Source organism: Pseudorasbora parva, chromosome 4 (genome assembly GCF_024679245.1).
Source record: "Pseudorasbora parva isolate DD20220531a chromosome 4, ASM2467924v1, whole genome shotgun sequence".
NCBI lineage: Eukaryota > Metazoa > Chordata > Actinopteri > Cypriniformes > Gobionidae > Pseudorasbora > Pseudorasbora parva.
In genome coordinates, this window is record NC_090175.1 from 56,803,239 (window position 1) to 56,820,448 (window position 17,210).

At 42.9% G+C, this 17,210-nt stretch overlaps 1 protein-coding gene across 3 annotated transcripts in view; it reads left to right on the top strand.

The window, feature by feature from the left end:
• Nucleotides 1-17,210, top strand: part of zgc:152904 (uncharacterized protein LOC767777 homolog) — a 376,010-nt gene that overhangs the window by 309,865 nt on the left and 48,935 nt on the right. For all 3 annotated transcript variants that reach the window (XM_067442286.1, XM_067442287.1, XM_067442288.1), the window contains exons 6-7: nt 4,124-4,241; nt 12,258-12,427. In XM_067442286.1, the coding sequence (XP_067298387.1) occupies nt 4,124-4,241; nt 12,258-12,427 (288 nt within the window). The remainder of the gene's footprint in view (nt 1-4,123; nt 4,242-12,257; nt 12,428-17,210) is intronic.

A 17,210-nucleotide genomic window follows, 5' to 3' on the forward strand; every position in this document is an offset into this window, starting at 1 on the left:
ATATTATTTTTACATTTCACCTGATTATGATAAGTGAAAAGATGCGAGTGGGTCAGAAATGATTTTGGTGGTTATATTTAGTTTAATATTAAGTTTGTTTTGTAGAAAGCATTTATTTCGTTTTGTTTAAATTGTATCTTAATTTTAAAAAAGGTTTCTTAGGCCAATTGCCTGGATTTAATAAATAAAAAGCAAATAGCAGACTATAATCGCGAGGTGAAGTCGTGGGAGTGATTGCTTTCATTTCATCTCATGTACTGGAGCGCGCGTCTCATAAATAAACCCAAACTCAGCAGGCTACTCGCCTCACAGACATGACAAATATGCGTATAGAAAGCCTGAAATGTCCACTTTTAAATGAAACGATTCGAAGATATTTAATTAAGCAAAGTGCAGTGTTGACGCGAGCAGCTCTTGACACCGAGCGTTTCTGTTTATAATGCTGCGCTCCATCACTGCTCCAGCTGTGAGTTTAACGCACATTTTTACACTAATCCTGACATGTTTATCTTTGTAGCCTACACATTTGTTTCTTAGTTGTTGTATTAGTTCTTACTTTGCTAAATATATAATTTCTGATTATAGCATAGCTTTCTGCCCACCCAATTGGACTAGTAAAGTAGGCTAATGATTAAAAAAACAAACGCTTGATCACGGGCCCGGCCCTACCCGACCCGAGGATAGTGCAGGGAAATCTCAGCCCGACCCGGCCCGCGGATCGGTTCAGGTCAGGTTCGGGCTCGGGCTCGGGTAGAGAATCTAAACTCTAGTCCTGATCACTCTGAAGGGGTTTATTCTGCGATAACAACCGGCTGGGTGGACATTAGCCCTTACTTATCTTCTCTTCCGGGTTTTTTTTCAATCCGCAAACAAAGATTGGAACGGTTATGAATCAGCGTATTGATTCATGATTCGGATCACCAATGTCACGTGATTTTAGCAGATTGACACACGATCCGAATCATGAATCAATACGCTGATTCATAACCGTTTGAATCTTTATTTGAGGTAGAGAAGACAATGCTGAATAAAGTCGTAGTTTTTGTTATTTTTGGACCCAAATGCATTTTGGATGCTTCAAGAGACTCTAATTAACCCACTGATGTCTCATATGGACTACTGTGATGATGTTTTTATTCCCTTTCTGGACATGGACAGTATAGTGTGCATACACTTGCATACACTCTCAGACAAAATATCTTAAACTGTGTGTGAAGATGAACGGAGGTCTTACGGGTGTGGAGCGACATTAGGGAGAGGAGTTAATGACAGACATTTCATCTTTGGCTGAACTAACCCTTTAAGGCATGAAGAATTCAACTTTTAAATATGTAATTTTGGTGACCAAAGATGCATTTTAAGGGATATTTTAAGAAAGATCTTCATTTGTATTCAGAAGATTAATGAAAATCTCATGGGTTTGGAACGACATGCGGACGAGCAATCATTGACATAAGTTTCATTTTGGGGTAAACAAACACTTTAACCAGCATGACTTCCAGCTTCATCAGGCCGTGCAAGATGACAAGCTTTGCTGGTTAAGATAAACCAACATAAACCAGCCTGAGGACACCAGTAAAGCTGGTGCTTCCCATTACCAATCCACACAGTTTATCATCTCAGCATCTTTACACTCAATTTTCTGCTGACTAGATTTGTGACTAAATGTTTCAATTAACACACTCGTCACAAGCGAACAGCGACCTTATCTTGACGAGCGCGTCTCGAAACACCGCCTGTCTTTTGAACTCATTCGTTTACCTTGTTCTGTGAAATAAGCCGCCATTAGGATTTGATAGCGCCGAGCTCTGCCTGAACGGACACAATAGTATTTGCTCAACTCATACTTCTTTAAACTGATGTAATAGCATGCAAAGAAGGAAAAAAAGCATATTGTGTTCAATTTAGCATCACCACTTATAGCTCTCAGGAAGATCCAATAAGCTCGCTCAATGAGGCGCATCCTATTATCCCGGAGACATGGCAAGCGCCGTCTGCCACGGAAGCAGAACAACCTGCTGCTGAAATCACTTAGCAAAAGCTGACTAGGAAGCGACAATGCCTGAATTTCGCATCCAAGACCAGAGATTGAATCCAGAATTTTCCCCTAGATTGATTCCCAGCCTTGGATCGCACCGGCGTGTTGGAGCACTGTTATAATGAAATGCCTCTTTCTGCTTCGACCTTCCTTATTGAATTAGCGTGGTCATTCTGCATATGCGCGCCATCTGTTTGAGGCTCGTCTTGAAGATTATAGAGGCTCTTTGGGAGAAATATGATTGGTGTATGTGTTATTTAACCAAATGGTTTACGAAGGCTTTTCTTACTTAGTATTTTTGTCGTGTTTCAAGTCCAAATATCTAAAAATCCTTCAAACAAGAAGTATTTACTAGACAAGCAAAAGTAATTGTCTTGTTTTGGGTAGATTAACTCAAAATGAAGAGAGTTTTTGCTCAAAATAAGCTAAATAATCTGCCAATGGGGTGAGAAAAATAATCTTAATTCAAACAGAAAACAAGATTATTTTTCTCACCCCATTGGCAGATTATTGATCTTATTTTAAGCAAAAACTCTCTTCATTTTGAGTTATTTTTCCCCAAAACAAGACAATAACTTTTACTTTTCTAGTAAATGTTTCTTAATGTAAGAGTTTTTTGATATTTTGACTAGAAACAAGACAAAAATACTAAGTAAGAAGAGCATTTTTTATAGCATCACACGAGTAACAAGCGCAGAATCACACAAGTTCGTTTTTTTGTGTGTGTTTTTTTTTGTCCAGAATAGCACGTGTGCAAATGTAGTTTTATAAAACAATTCAAAAAATAAGAAGTTAATATTGTGTTATTTTAGACATTGTCATTAGACAAAGACAAAGATGGCAATATCCGACATCCTTGTGGGGACATTTTTTGGTCCCCATGAGGAAAACATCTTATAAATCATACTAAGTGATTTTTTTTTTTTATGTAAAAATGCAGAATGTTTCCTGTGATGGGTAGGTTTAGGGGTAGGGGCAGTGTCTGTGTGTGTGTGTGTGTGTGTGTGTGTGTGTGTGTGTGTGTGTGTGTGTGTGTGTGTGTGTGTGTGTGTGTGTGTGTGTGTGTGTGTGTGTGTAATACATTCACAGCGGTGATTAGCATGCAGACATGCACTGGCGTGCTCTTTCCGCGCCCTTAACCCTGACTTTAATCATCAGAGGAGCGGTTTGAGCGCACACAGGGGTCGAATCGGCAACTTCTCTCCGCGTCTGCTTGATCCTTTAAACACAAATGTCACCGAGATGTCCTTCACTGATACACATCGCCAAAAAAACTAGTCATTTCAACCTGTTTGAACTCTAATTTTAACAGGGAGCAAATCAGAGAGCTGCGATTAATGATTCTGCGGCGAGAAACGTGCGTTTTATTGTCTTTCGTATCAGATGGATTCGTTCTGTCAGACTGACATAAAACAGTTGTTTTAAAACAGTGGGAAATAAAAGAGGAAGAGAGAGTAAACACACGGCTGATGTTTGAAAGTAAAGTAGTTTAATTACACACCAGAGACGTTTAATTTGGTAAGCAAATGCTTCGAAACATTAAAGGGTTAGTTCACCCAAAAATGAAATGTCTGTCATTAACTCCTCCCCCTAATGTCGCTCCACACCCGTAAGACCTCCGTTCATCTTCACACACAGTTTAAGATATTTTATATTTAGTCCGAGAGCGTATGCAAGTGTATGCACACTATACTGTCCATGTCCAGAAAGGGAATAAAAACATCATCACAGTAGTCCATATGAGACATCAGTGGGTTAATTAGAGTCTCTTGAAGCATCCAAAATACATTTGGGTCCAAAAATAACAAAAACTACGACTTTATTCAGCATTGGCTTCTCTTCCGGGTTTGTGTTCAATCCTCAAATAAAGATTCAAACGGTTATGAATCAGTGTATTGATTCATGATTCGGATCGCGTGTCAAACTGCTGAAATCACGTGACATTGGTGATCCGAATCATTGATCGATTCACTGATTCATGACCGCTGAATCTTTATTTGAGGATTGAACACAAACGCCTATGAAAAGTCCCCACAATTCACAAAAACCTAACGTGTGTGTTTGTGTGTGTGTGTGTTGTTCCAGTTCCTCCGGTTCTGTCCGTGCCGCAGCAGTCCTTCAACGCCACTGCTGATTATCAGGAGTCTGTGACGTTCACCTGCATCAGCTCCGGCTCGCCCGACCCTCAGGTGACCTGGTACTGGTGGGTAACAGTAACGTTTGTCAAGAGAAACTCTGAGTGTTGCTTCAGCTCGCAGAAAACGTTCTGAGCAAACCTTCCTCTAGTAATATTCACTCAAGACAAGCCATAATTTTCTCCCCCTGGTGTTATTCTCATGCTCTTTATCGATTAACTCGTCATCATGCTCTAGTCAGAATATGAGTCTGATGCTCCATTGGGCTGTGATTATGGGGCGTGTTTCAACCCAACCAGGAAAGATCTCGATTGGACAGACCTACAACCAATCAGAGCAGCGGAGCGACGCATAACGTTAGTGTTCAAGTGTCAACAGAGCTCAACTGCACTGAGTTGCCAGGTCTGCGGTTTTCCCGCCGGTTGTTTTCCATGTCCGCGGATTGAGGCGACCTCAATTATGTGATATATAGACCCAGGAATGCCAATTTTAGCAGCAACCTTACCAAAATAACACACATTTTACCCCACAAACGCTATTTTTTTCCAGATTCTGTATTTATTCTATATAAACTGCAGATCCAATGTAAAGTATTTGCGCTGGCTTTTGTTTTAAATCATTTTGCTCCGTCATTATTGCTTGTTTTCATCTGATGACGACACGCAGAATGTTGCGGTTGGTCTGTGTTGTATTAGTCCCGCCCCTCCTCCACTGTGATTGGACGGCTGAGTGAAGAGTGACAGTGATGAGCGCTGCGTTTTGCTCAAAGTTGAACATTCTTCAACTCTCGGCGACCAGTTAGAGCGGGAAATACTCGCTCAGCGCCTCGTTGCGCTCCAGGCGTTCTAAAAACGTGGCGCTCTCATTGAAAACAATTGAAAACGCCAGCCAACAGCGTGAAAAAACGCTTTGGTGGAAACACAGCCTAAAGGGGGTCGCACACCGGACGCGGAGCTCGGCGGCGCTCGGCGGCACGCCACGCAGCGTCTCAGGTATCGCACACCGGACGCGCACATTTTAAAAGGCTACGTTTATTATACATTTCCCCAAAATATGTTTAGACTTTATTCAAGCTGTTGAACTCAGAATGTAAAACAAATGTGTCTTGTAGCAAAGGTTTAAATCAGTATACCTTAACGATAATATACTTTTAATATAAAGCCTTGAAATGGCGCTCTGTGGTGCGGCAGGATTTAGAACAACTTCCTGAGTCGCCGCGGACAGGCGCCGAATGCCGCCACCGGTGTGCGTACACTCATTGAAAACAATGTGTTCGAATTTTAAAGACGTTGCGCGCCGCCGAGCTCCGCGTCCGGTGTGCGACCCCCTTAAGTGTGCACTGTGCAACTTTCTGTCCACTTGAGGGCGCCTTTTCTAAACAAAGGTGTAGTTTGATGACGCCAAGTGTGAGCGCAGTATCTTGGGACATGCGGTCTTCACCTCACAGCCGGTGGGAAATAGGACTCGGGCAGAAATCACGCTCATGGATGCGGTTATTAAAGTTACTGTAGTGAAGCAGAGCAGGAGCGAGTGTTGAAGAGCTGAGCACGGCCGCTGGAGCGATTGGTTATTAACGTTACTGTAGTGAAGCAGAGCAGGAGCGAGTGTTGAGGAGCTGAGCACGGCCGCTGGAGCGATTGGTTATTAACGTTACTGTAGTGAAGCAGAGCAGGAGCGAGTGTTGAAGAGCTGAGCACGGCCGCTGGAGCGATTGGTTATTAACGTTACTGTAGTGAAGCAGAGCAGGAGCGAGTGTTGAAGAGCTGAGCACGGCTGCTGGAGCGATTGGTTATTAACGTTACTGTAGTGAAGCAGAGCAGGAGCGAGTGTTGAAGAGCTGAGCACGGCCGCTGGAGCGATTGGTTATTAACGTTACTGTAGTGAAGCAGGAGCGAGTGTTGAAGAGCTGAGCACGGCTGCTGGAGCGATTGGTTATTAACGTTACTGTAGTGAAGCAGAGCAGGAGCGAGTGTTGTGGAGCTGAGCACGGCCGCTGGAGCGATTGGTTATTAACGTTACTGTAGTGAAGCAGAGCAGGAGCGAGTGTTGTGGAGCTGAGCACGGCTGCTGGAGCGATTGGTTATTAACGTTACTGTAGTAAAGCAGAGCAGGAGCGAGTGTTGAGGAGCTGAGCACGGCCGCTGGAGCGATTGGTTATTAACGTTACTGTAGTGAAGCAGAGCAGGAGCGAGTGTTGTGGAGCTGAGCACGGCTGCTGGAGCGATTGGTTATTAACGTTACTGTAGTAAAGCAGAGCAGGAGCGAGTGTTGAGGAGCTGAGCACGGCTGCTGGAGCGATTGGTTATTAACGTTACTGTAGTGAAGCAGAGCAGGACCGAGTGTTGAGGAGCTGAGCACGGCTGCTGGAGCGATTGGTTATTAACGTTACTGTAGTGAAGCAGAGCAGGACCGAGTGTTGAGGAGCTGAGCACGGCCGCTGGAGCGATTGGTTATTAACGTTACTGTAGTGAAGCAGAGCAGGAGCGAGTGTTGAAGAGCTGAGCACGGCTGCTGGAGCGATTGGTTATTAACGTTACTGTAGTGAAGCAGAGCAGGAGCGAGTGTTGAGGAGCTGAGCACGGCCGCTGGAGCGATTGGTTATTAACGTTACTGTAGTGAAGCAGAGCAGGAGCGAGTGTTGAGGAGCTGAGCACGGCCGCTGGAGCGATTGGTTATTAACGTTACTGTAGTGAAGCAGAGCAGGACCGAGTGTTGAGGAGCTGAGCACGGCCGCTGGAGCGATTGGTTATTAACGTTACTGTAGTAAAGCAGAGCAGGAGCGAGTGTTGAGGAGCTGAGCACGGCTGCTGGAGCGATTGGTTATTAACGTTACTGTAGTGAAGCAGAGCAGGAGCGAGTGTTGAGGAGCTGAGCACGGCCGCTGGAGCGATTGGTTATTAACGTTACTGTAGTAAAGCAGAGCAGGAGCGAGTGTTGAGGAGCTGAGCACGGCCGCTGGAGCGATTGGTTATTAACGTTACTGTAGTAAAGCAGAGCAGGAGCGAGTGTTGAGGAGCTGAGCACGGCCGCTGGAGCGATTGGTTATTAACGTTACTGTAGTGAAGCAGAGCAGGAGCGAGTGTTGAGGAGCTGAGCACGGCTGCTGGAGCGATTGGTTATTAACGTTACTGTAGTAAAGCAGAGCAGGAGCGAGTGTTGAGGAGCTGAGCACGGCCGCTGGAGCGATTGGTTATTAACGTTACTGTAGTGAAGCAGAGCAGGAGCGAGTGTTGTGGAGCTGAGCACGGCCGCTGGAGCGATTGTTACACACACACGGCTCGCGAACACCGGGACTTTTATTATGACGGGACGGGACACAGTCGCCGGGCGCGCACACTGATCCGCTCTTCCGGTTATGATTATAAGGTAAAGCAGCTCTGTTTATCATATTAGATACATTTAAGTGTGTTGAAAATGATGCTATGACGTTACTCTGTGCGTTCACTTGTTCACACTGCTAAGAGTAAAGCGCTCCTGCCAAATAAAAGCCGAAACCGAGGGTAGCGCAGATATGACGTGATTGACAGGCGACTCGCTCAAACGCAATGCTGACACGGCCCGGTCATTGGTTAAAATAGCAATTTTCTCACAATTTACAAATAGTTGGAAACATTTGGGATATTGTAGGCACTCAACTGAACAAAATATATAACACTGGCCTAGTGGTTTTTCGATATTTTACTGCAAAAATACTACATAGTGCACCTTTATTAATGTTCACATTTAGAAAACATTCTAAAGTATCATCTACAGAACGATCAAAATGCTTGCATAACCAAGACTTTTTTAATATTTATAAATAACATTTCCGTGACTTAATAGAACATATTTTTTACTCCTAAAGCTTAGCGTCAGACCTTGAAGTTCCAGCGGTTGGGCGTGTGTGAGTGCACTATCGAGGGCGCGGGACATCATTGCTAGTATATAGGGCGCTGTGTCCTCGATTCATCTATTCTATCTGTATGCAAATGATAGCCGGTCTGTGGCGTCGGGCCGTGAAGAGCTGATCTGTGCTTTGATCAGCTGTTCAAAGCCTTCCATGATAACTGAGGTGAGGGACGGAATCCTTCAAACTCTCAAATCTTTCTATTGTGTGAGGGAGAAATTGAACGTGCCCGTGAAAATGTTTGCTCGCTGGCCTGTGTGGACTAGGGGAGGTTGCATTGCATACATGAGCACAGTTTGAGATCTTTCTGAAACTCTAACAGAGATGCGTGTGAGAAGCGTGGACTACATGCTCCATTTGTTCTCCATGTAATTGCTGTCTGGAGATATAAAGACATCTTCGTTTTGAATATAACAAGCACAAAGTGCAGCACAATTTCACCGATTCAAACGATTGGCACTGTAGTTTGGTAAATGTTCATCAAATCAGAGGCATTTTTACATCAAGATCTCTTTAATTAACTTGCACAGATGTTGTTTTTGAGTCATGTCATACGGTTCAGATGCTATAAATGAATATGTGTGCAAGGTTTTTAAATGCTGTTTAGTTGAACAGACAGGAGACACATTATCCTGCTGGTTCCAGTTAATTAATTTGATTTATAAGCATCAGGAAAACATGTTCCAATCCAGTTCTATAGAAGCTACAGTAGCATTTTCCTACAAGTGTATGCAAGTTGTGCATACAAATTCACACTTTTATTGAAATATACCAGAGCAGAGATCATAATGAAACGGATTAAGTGTGCCTTATACAGGGCTCCTATGCAGTTTGGTTTCTTCTCATGGTATTCTTGGCACGGTATTACAGAGCCTCTAAAAGGAAATTTGCACAAATAAAAAATATGCAGACTTTTGTGTGCACATGAGAAACCATTAAACAGGATATAAGACGATATACACTGCGCAGCCTATTGTGCCATCCGCCCATTTCACGGTGTGGTTTCTTGGCCACCACAGGGTATGTGTTAAAGCAGACCTAAGGCCTTGAAATATGACACTGCCCCAACGAAAATCACATTTTGAACACTTTTTTACAGTTTTTATAGACTTGAACTTGGCGAATAGGACAATGCACACAGCCGTATTGTGCCATCAGCCCATTTCGTGTCAAAGTTTCTCCAGCGCCACAGAGGATGCATTAAATTGGACCTTAGGTCTTGATATTAGAGTTACTACTCTAGGTAAAGCCAAATTTGGAAAACTTTTTTACTGTACTAGTCTTTTTTATAGACCTTTGAACTTGGCGAATAGGACAATGCACACAGCCGTATTGTCCCATCAGCCCATTTCGTGTGAAAGTTTCTCCAGCGCCACAGAGGATGCATTAAATTGGACATCAGGTCTTGATATAAGAGTAACTACCCTAGGTAAAACCAAATTGTGAACACTTTTTTACAGTACTAGTCTTTTTTATAGACCTTTGAACTTGGCGAATTGGACAATGCACACAGCCGTATTTTCCCATCAGCCCATTTCGTGTCAAAGTTTCTCCAGCGCCACAGAGGATGCATTCAATTTGTTATTAGGCTTTGATATTAATGTTACTATCCTAAGTAAATCCAACTTTCAAACACTTTTTTTCCAGTACTAGTCTTTTTTATAGACCTTTGAATTTGGCGAATCGGACAATGCACACAGTCATATATTCTGCCATCAGCCCATTTCGTGTCATGGTTTCTCTGCCGCCTGTTAAATGGCTTTGTTAAATTGGACATTAGCAAAGCCAAATTTGAGCTAATAGATCTCTATCTATTCACGTGCATCTATGGTCTCGTTTTCTTCAAAGTAAGATGGCAGTGATGCACAAAAGGAAATCAATTATATAAGGTATAAGGTATATATTAGGGACTCTGAGGGTTCTTCAAGAAAATCAATGAACAAACCCCTGAGAAAATAAAAATATTTACACTTGACTGAACTATATACTAAATATAAAGCTGATTTTAATGTTGTATGAACCATTTATGTTATATATGGTCTGAAAATATACAGAGTTTTTGGGAACTTTGAAATGAAAAATGTGTGGGAACCCTGTTTATATGCGTTACCAGATTTTTTTAGGCTAATGTTAGCACATCTGCTTTAGTGTCATTTATTATTTTACATTTACATTTATGCATTTAGCAGACGCTTTTATCCAAAGCGACTTACAACTCAGGAGAACAGGAAGCGATCCGTCAAGAAGAGGCAACGAAACACAAAAAGTGCCCTAAATACTAAGATTTGTACACTGCTCAGAGTAGCAAAGACCAGAAAAGGAAAGAAGAAAGGAGAAATAGAGGGGGAAAGATTTTTTTTTTTTTCAGCTGTTAATTAGGTAATGTTTGCATCTGTTCTGCATTCTATTTTAAGGAATAGTTCAGACAGAAAATATCATTCTGTCAACATTTGCTGATTCGGTTCACGCGGATCAAAAAAGAAGATGATTAGCAGATGCTCTCCTTCGCTTTCACTGAATAATGACTGTGTGTAAATGTCGACAGAATCTTTATTTTCAACTCTGGTTTGGAGAGAGAGCTTGTGTTTGACTCCAGACTCTTCTGTTAGCTTGTTAAATCTAATTGTTTGTGCCTGATAGTCCAGCGGCTAATTGTGTCGTCTTGTAACACCGACGCCTGCGTTCACTTCCCTTAATTGTGGCCTTGGTATTAAAGGGTTAGTTCACCCAAAAATGAAAATTATTTCATTAATTAATCACCCTCATGTCGTTGGACACCGTAAGACCTTCGTTCATCTTCAGAACACAAATGAAGATATTTTAGTGTAAAGCTGAGAAAGGCTTCAGATAGGCCTCCATTGGCATTCAGTCCATTCCCACTCACAAGACCCATAAAGGCCCTAAACACATCGACACACAGCCCATCTCACTACAGCGGCTGGACAATCATTTTACAATGCGACGAAAATAGTTATTGTGCGCAAAAAAATCTAAATAACAACTTTATCCACCAAGTTATTGACGTAAACTCGACGCTTATGTGAGAATATAACGCAGATCGGCCGTTCATGACCCAGAAGAGGAGGAGCGAGACCGTCACGGAAGACAATAACTCGGCAGATAAAGTCGTTATTTTGATTTATTTTTGCACACAAAAACTATTCTCGTCGCTTCATAAAGTTGTGTTATGATATGTTGATTTTTGAGGTTACCATTATTGTGAAGTGTAGATCTTGTGGTTCAGCTGTGCTGTTCTCAATGAGCTGTCACTGTGCTAATGCCAGAGATGAGAAATACTTTACGTGATCATTACTTGCATGTTACAATTAGCAAGTGATCAAGTGACTAATAGTTTTTATAGAAATAAAGACAATAAATTCCTGTGACAGTTCCTATAGACTAAAAATGGTCATCAGTTCTACCCCTTTTTATCCTACTTTATCTAGTTGGAATGACATGTTTTTTTGTTTGTTTTTTTTTTTGTAGTTTTAACGAAATTACTTTAAATTCATACAACAAGATTGCAACTAATTATTTCCAACCAATTCTATTTTGTTGGAAATTCAATTGTGTGGAAATGTTTTCCTTAATTTAAAGCACAACTCCGGTGAGAAATGACCCTCGGGGTAATTAACAGATGGTGAGCGAGTAGATCGTTCTCTGTGATGCATTTTCATGAAAATCGAATGTAAAGAGTTTTATCTCTAAACACAGATTAGCTTATAACGCTTGTCTATGGGGCATGGAATAAGTGGTATTAAATCGCTAGTTAATACCACTAACAAGGCTCAAAATAGCCTCACACTAACACGGCAGCATAATGAGGGTCCCTACATGCAAACCGAAGCATTGAGAACTTTGTAAGTGTACAAACAGTTTAATAAGAAGATACTTTATAAACATAGTGCCTTACGCGTTCACGGACAGCAGGCATCTTGAAAAACAGTCTCGACGAGTCGAGCCACGAACGCTATGTCTTCTTTGAGTGTTTTCTATGGTTGTGTTGACATATCTGCCTTTATAACTGAGAGGATTATAATCAGAGGAAGGTTAAAATATTGATTAAATGTGAAATACTTCTCGGTAGCCATCTGTTAATTACCCCTAGGTTAATTTCTCACCACATTTGTCCTTTAATTATGTTCGTTCAAAAGGTTATTTTTTGTAATGGTACTCATCTGGTGCTCTCTCTCCTCAGGAAGGGTCACGCGATCGAGCGATCGGAGCAGTACGTGTTGAACACTATGGATGGGGGTAAAAGCACGCTGACCGTTAAAAACATCCGGCAAGGAGACGGAGGGCCGTACTCATGCCGCGCCAGCAACAAAGCCGGAAGTTCGGAGAGTCAGCTGCTCCTCAAAGTGTTCGGTGAGGAACCAAACACATCTTCAGCTGTTTGGGTTGAGTGCAGAGCTTCAGACTGCCTACAAATGGCTGCATTTTGCTACGGCTTAGGACAATTACAAAGGGTACAGATCACTGTGTTAAATGTTTTGAGAGCAGTTACCTGAGTTTGGAGAAATCCAAATCAATTGAGAAAAACTGTAACCATTGACCAATGAGGCGTTTGGCCAAGCGTCTCATGCATCGGCCATTTAGCTCATTTAGTGTCATTTTGAATGGCAGTGTTTTGAAATGGCAAATATGTGACTTTATGTCAGATTGTTGTGCCTTATGCAGAAAACCATGTTCAGTGTATTTAAAAATAGCCATTTTTAATTGCAAAATGTGTGTAAAGCAGAAATGTGTTTAGACTTTAGCAGACATGAGCAGAGGTTTTGCTCTCTGTGTTTCAGTTTAAATAATTGTGTTGGCAAGTTGTGTCTAAACAGGTGAAAAGTGCTTACGGTTTCGCCAAAAGAGTGATTGATTCGATCAGTGGGTTCAGGAAATTGAGCATTTGGTTCAGACAATTGACCCTTCGCTAAGCCCCGCCCTCCTTAGTTACTCCCGCACTCCTGGCATGTCTATTACAGTATGTATGCGCCGGTGTCAGAGATAATTATTCATTTTTGGCGAACAGGTGAAATATCTGAGAGAACAAGAAAAAAGGGACTGCAGTATGCATTCACGGGATATATCCGCGACATACTATGCAACCGATTAGAGAATAATTTCATTAAAATTGAAGGTAAAAGCTTATAGTCCCAGCGCAATCAGCTGCCGCCCCATATGTAACTTATGTTCATGCACAGCAGGGTAAGTGAAATTAGAAAATAATCGAATAATTATAAATCAAACAGCTTATCAACAAATCTTGTGGAATAAACACAAGACATTATCCTGAACACTTTGCAATGATTCTCCCGCTTATATTGAGCGCACCGGGCTACTGCTCACGCATCGGGTGTGTCTATCTACGCCTTGGACCAGGCCCTAGCCGGAGATACTGACCTGAGCCACACATCAAAAAACACACAGTTACTGAAACCTTATAACAGAAAGCCACTCTCTCAAACATGATGGGCTTTATTAGTTTTATAAACACAGCCACTGCAACAATCCTTATGATGGTCTTAATTTGCACACTGTAATGAAGTTCTTAGATTGGAAGGAAGGAGGGGGGAACCGGCGAACGTTTCAAAACTTTAATTCAAAATAAATGAACAAAACGAAAGTAAAAGCACGGGCAGCCCCTCACGGGCAACTGCCCACATAAACATAATAAAACTTAAACAAAACTCAACATAATATCCAGGCCTGGTCCTCTCTCGTCTTCTGCTGCCTTCGCTCCTCCTTTTATGCTCCCGTCACTTGGCCGTGAGACGAGACCGGTGCGTCACGCAGCTGTGCGTCGGTGCGTCGTCACCGGCCCGCTCTCGTGGTCCCTCGCCCCGCTGCTTGCCACACCACACACACATTTTGTCTAAACAAACTACGATACAAAACTAATAAATAAAGCCAAGACAGTCCTTGTTATAGTCTATATACTGCATCATATGTAGTCATTTGCATCAGTCAAAAACCTCATGTTTTTTTCACTTCGTTGAAGCAAACGTAGGTGTTTTTCTTAATCCTGTAGACAATTAACATTAGTTGTGAATGGGGTCTCTCACACACTGCTTGTCATTTCTTACCTTGAGTTTTACGTTTGGGGAAGGGAAAAAAATACACCCTCCATCCAAACATTTAGGATAGGGATAAGATTTGCACAATCCATACAACAAGTTAGCATCGGCATGTTTCCCTCGCTCGACACCGACAAACGCTTGACAGACCTTCCGCGCCTAGTTACGGTTGCTAAGCAGCGGTTGGCCTGTGGCGGTTTTTGGGCGTGGCTTAGCGAAGGGTCAATAGGGTTTAGTGTTTTAGCAAATTGAGAAAAACTGTAAAACTGTAACTTTACGAACGACATGCACCAGTTTGTTCATGAACTAGATCTCTATTTCAGACTCAAAAGTGTCTCAAAGTGGACAAAGTACACAACTTCTTTACTTGAGTTAAAGTAACAGTACTGCTGGTCAAATATTACTCCGTTACAAGTGAAAGTTATAAAAAACTGATTTTTACTGCAGTAAAAGTACAGAAGTATTTGTTTTCAAAAGTAGTTAAGTATCAAAAGTACATTTCTTATTTTTTATGTCAGTGCATTATTGTATTATTGTTGTATAAATGCACATTATGCCATCATGATTTAAGCCAGTCAGTGATGCTCCATCTGACACACTAGCATACGATTAACTTAAACTCATTTAAATACTTGTAGAAAAGTTACAAAGCTGCTGTCACTTTAAGGCCGAATGCACGGATCCAATACACTGATACACATCTGATATTCTCACACTGTTTGAAGGTTTAAAGGTGCACTATGCAACTTTCCGTCCACTTGAGGGCGCCTATTCTAAGCAAAGGCGTTGTTTGATGACGCCAAGTGTGAGCGCAGTATCTTGGGACATGTGGTCTTCACCTCACAGCCGGTGGAAAATAGGACTCGGGCAGAAATCATGTTCATGGATGCGGTTATTAACGTTACTGTAGTGAAGCAGAGCAGGAGCGAGTGTTGAGGAGCTGAGCACGGCTGCTGGAGCGATTGGTTATTAACGTTACTGTAGTGAAGCAGAGCAGGAGCGAGTGTTGAGGAGCTGAGCACGGCTGCTGGAGCGATTGGTTATTAACGTTACTGTAGTGAAGCAGAGCAGGAGCGAGTGTTGAGGAGCTGAGCACGGCCGCTGGAGCGATTGGTTATTAACGTTACTGTAGTGAAGGAGAGCAGGACCGAGTGTTGTGGAGCTGAGCACGGCTGCTGGAGCGATTGGTTATTAACGTTACTGTAGTGAAGCAGAGCAGGACCGAGTGTTGTGGAGCTGAGCACGGCTGCTGGAGCGATTGGTTATTAACGTTACTGTAGTGAAGCAGAGCAGGACCGAGTGTTGAGGAGCTGAGCACGGCCGCTGGAGCGATTGGTTATTAACGTTACTGTAGTGAAGCAGAGCAGGACCGAGTGTTGAGGAGCTGAGCACGGCTGCTGGAGCGATTGGTTATTAACGTTACTGTAGTGAAGCAGAGCAGGACCGAGTGTTGAGGAGCTGAGCACGGCTGCTGGAGCGATTGGTTATTAACGTTACTGTAGTGAAGCAGAGCAGGACCGAGTGTTGAGGAGCTGAGCACGGCTGCTGGAGCGATTGGTTATTAACGTTACTGTAGTGAAGCAGAGCAGGACCGAGTGTTGAGGAGCTGAGCACGGCTGCTGGAGCGATTGGTTATTAACGTTACTGTAGTGAAGCAGAGCAGGACAGAGTGTTGTGGAGCTGAGCACGGCCGCTGGAGCGATTGGTTATTAACGTTACTGTAGTGAAGCAGAGCAGGACCGAGTGTTGAGGAGCTGAGCACGGCTGCTGGAGCGATTGGTTATTAACGTTACTGTAGTGAAGCAGAGCAGGACCGAGTGTTGAGGAGCTGAGCACGGCCGCTGGAGCGATTGGTTATTAACGTTACTGTAGTGAAGCAGAGCAGGAGCGAGTGTTGTGGAGCTGAGCACGGCCGCTGGAGCGATTGGTTATTAACGTTACTGTAGTGAAGCAGAGCAGGAGCGAGTGTTGAGGAGCTGAGCACGGCTGCTGGAGCGATTGGTTATTAACGTTACTGTAGTGAAGCAGAGCAGGACCGAGTGTTGAGGAGCTGAGCACGGCCGCTGGAGCGATTGTTACACTCACACACGGCTCGCGAACACCGGGACTTTTACTATGACGGGACGGGACATAGTCGCCGGGCGGCCGCACTTCAGCGTTTCCGGTCATGATTATAAGGTAACGCAGCTCTGTTTATCATATTAGATACATTTAAGTGTGTTTTAAATGATGTTATGACGTTACTCTGTGCGTTCACTTGTTCACACTGCTAAGAGTAAAGCGCTCCTGCCAAATAAAAGCCGAAACCGAGGGTAGCGCAGATATGACGCGATTGACAGGCGACTCGCTCAAACGCTATGCTGACACGGCCCGGTCATTGGTTAAAATAGCAATTTTCTCACAATTTACATTTACATTTAATCATTTAGCAGACGCTTTTATCCAAAGTGACTTACAAAAAAGGGGAGAGCAATAGAAGCAACGAAACAAACAAGGCCAACAACCTGTAAGAAGTCTCAGTTAATTAGCACAGTACACAGTTTTTTTTTTTTTTTTTTTGGACAAACAAACAAAAATTAATGGATAGTTAAGTGCTATTCTGTATTGGTCAAGTGCAAATGGAAAAGATGTGTCTTAAGATGTTTTTTTAAAAATGGCTACAGACTCGGCAGCACGAATTGAGATCGGCAGGTCATTCCACCAGGTGGGAACGGTCCAGGAAAATGTCCGCGAGAGTGATTTCATGCCTCTTTGGGATGGAACCACGAGGCGCCGCTCACTCGCAGAACGCAAGCTTCTGGAGGGTGTGTAAGTCTGAACAAGCGAGTTTAGGTATATTGGTGCAGAGCCAGTGGTTGTTTTGTAGGCGATAACTAGTGCCTTGAATTTGATGCGAGCAGCCATTGGCAACCAGTGCAGTCTGATGAAGAGAGGCGTAACATGCGCTCTCTTCGGCTTTAATTTACAAATAGTTGGAAACATTTGGGATATTGTAAGTACTCAACTGAACAAAATATATAACACCGGTCTAGTGGTTTTTGGATATTTTACTGCAAAAATACTACATAGTGCACCTTTAAGAC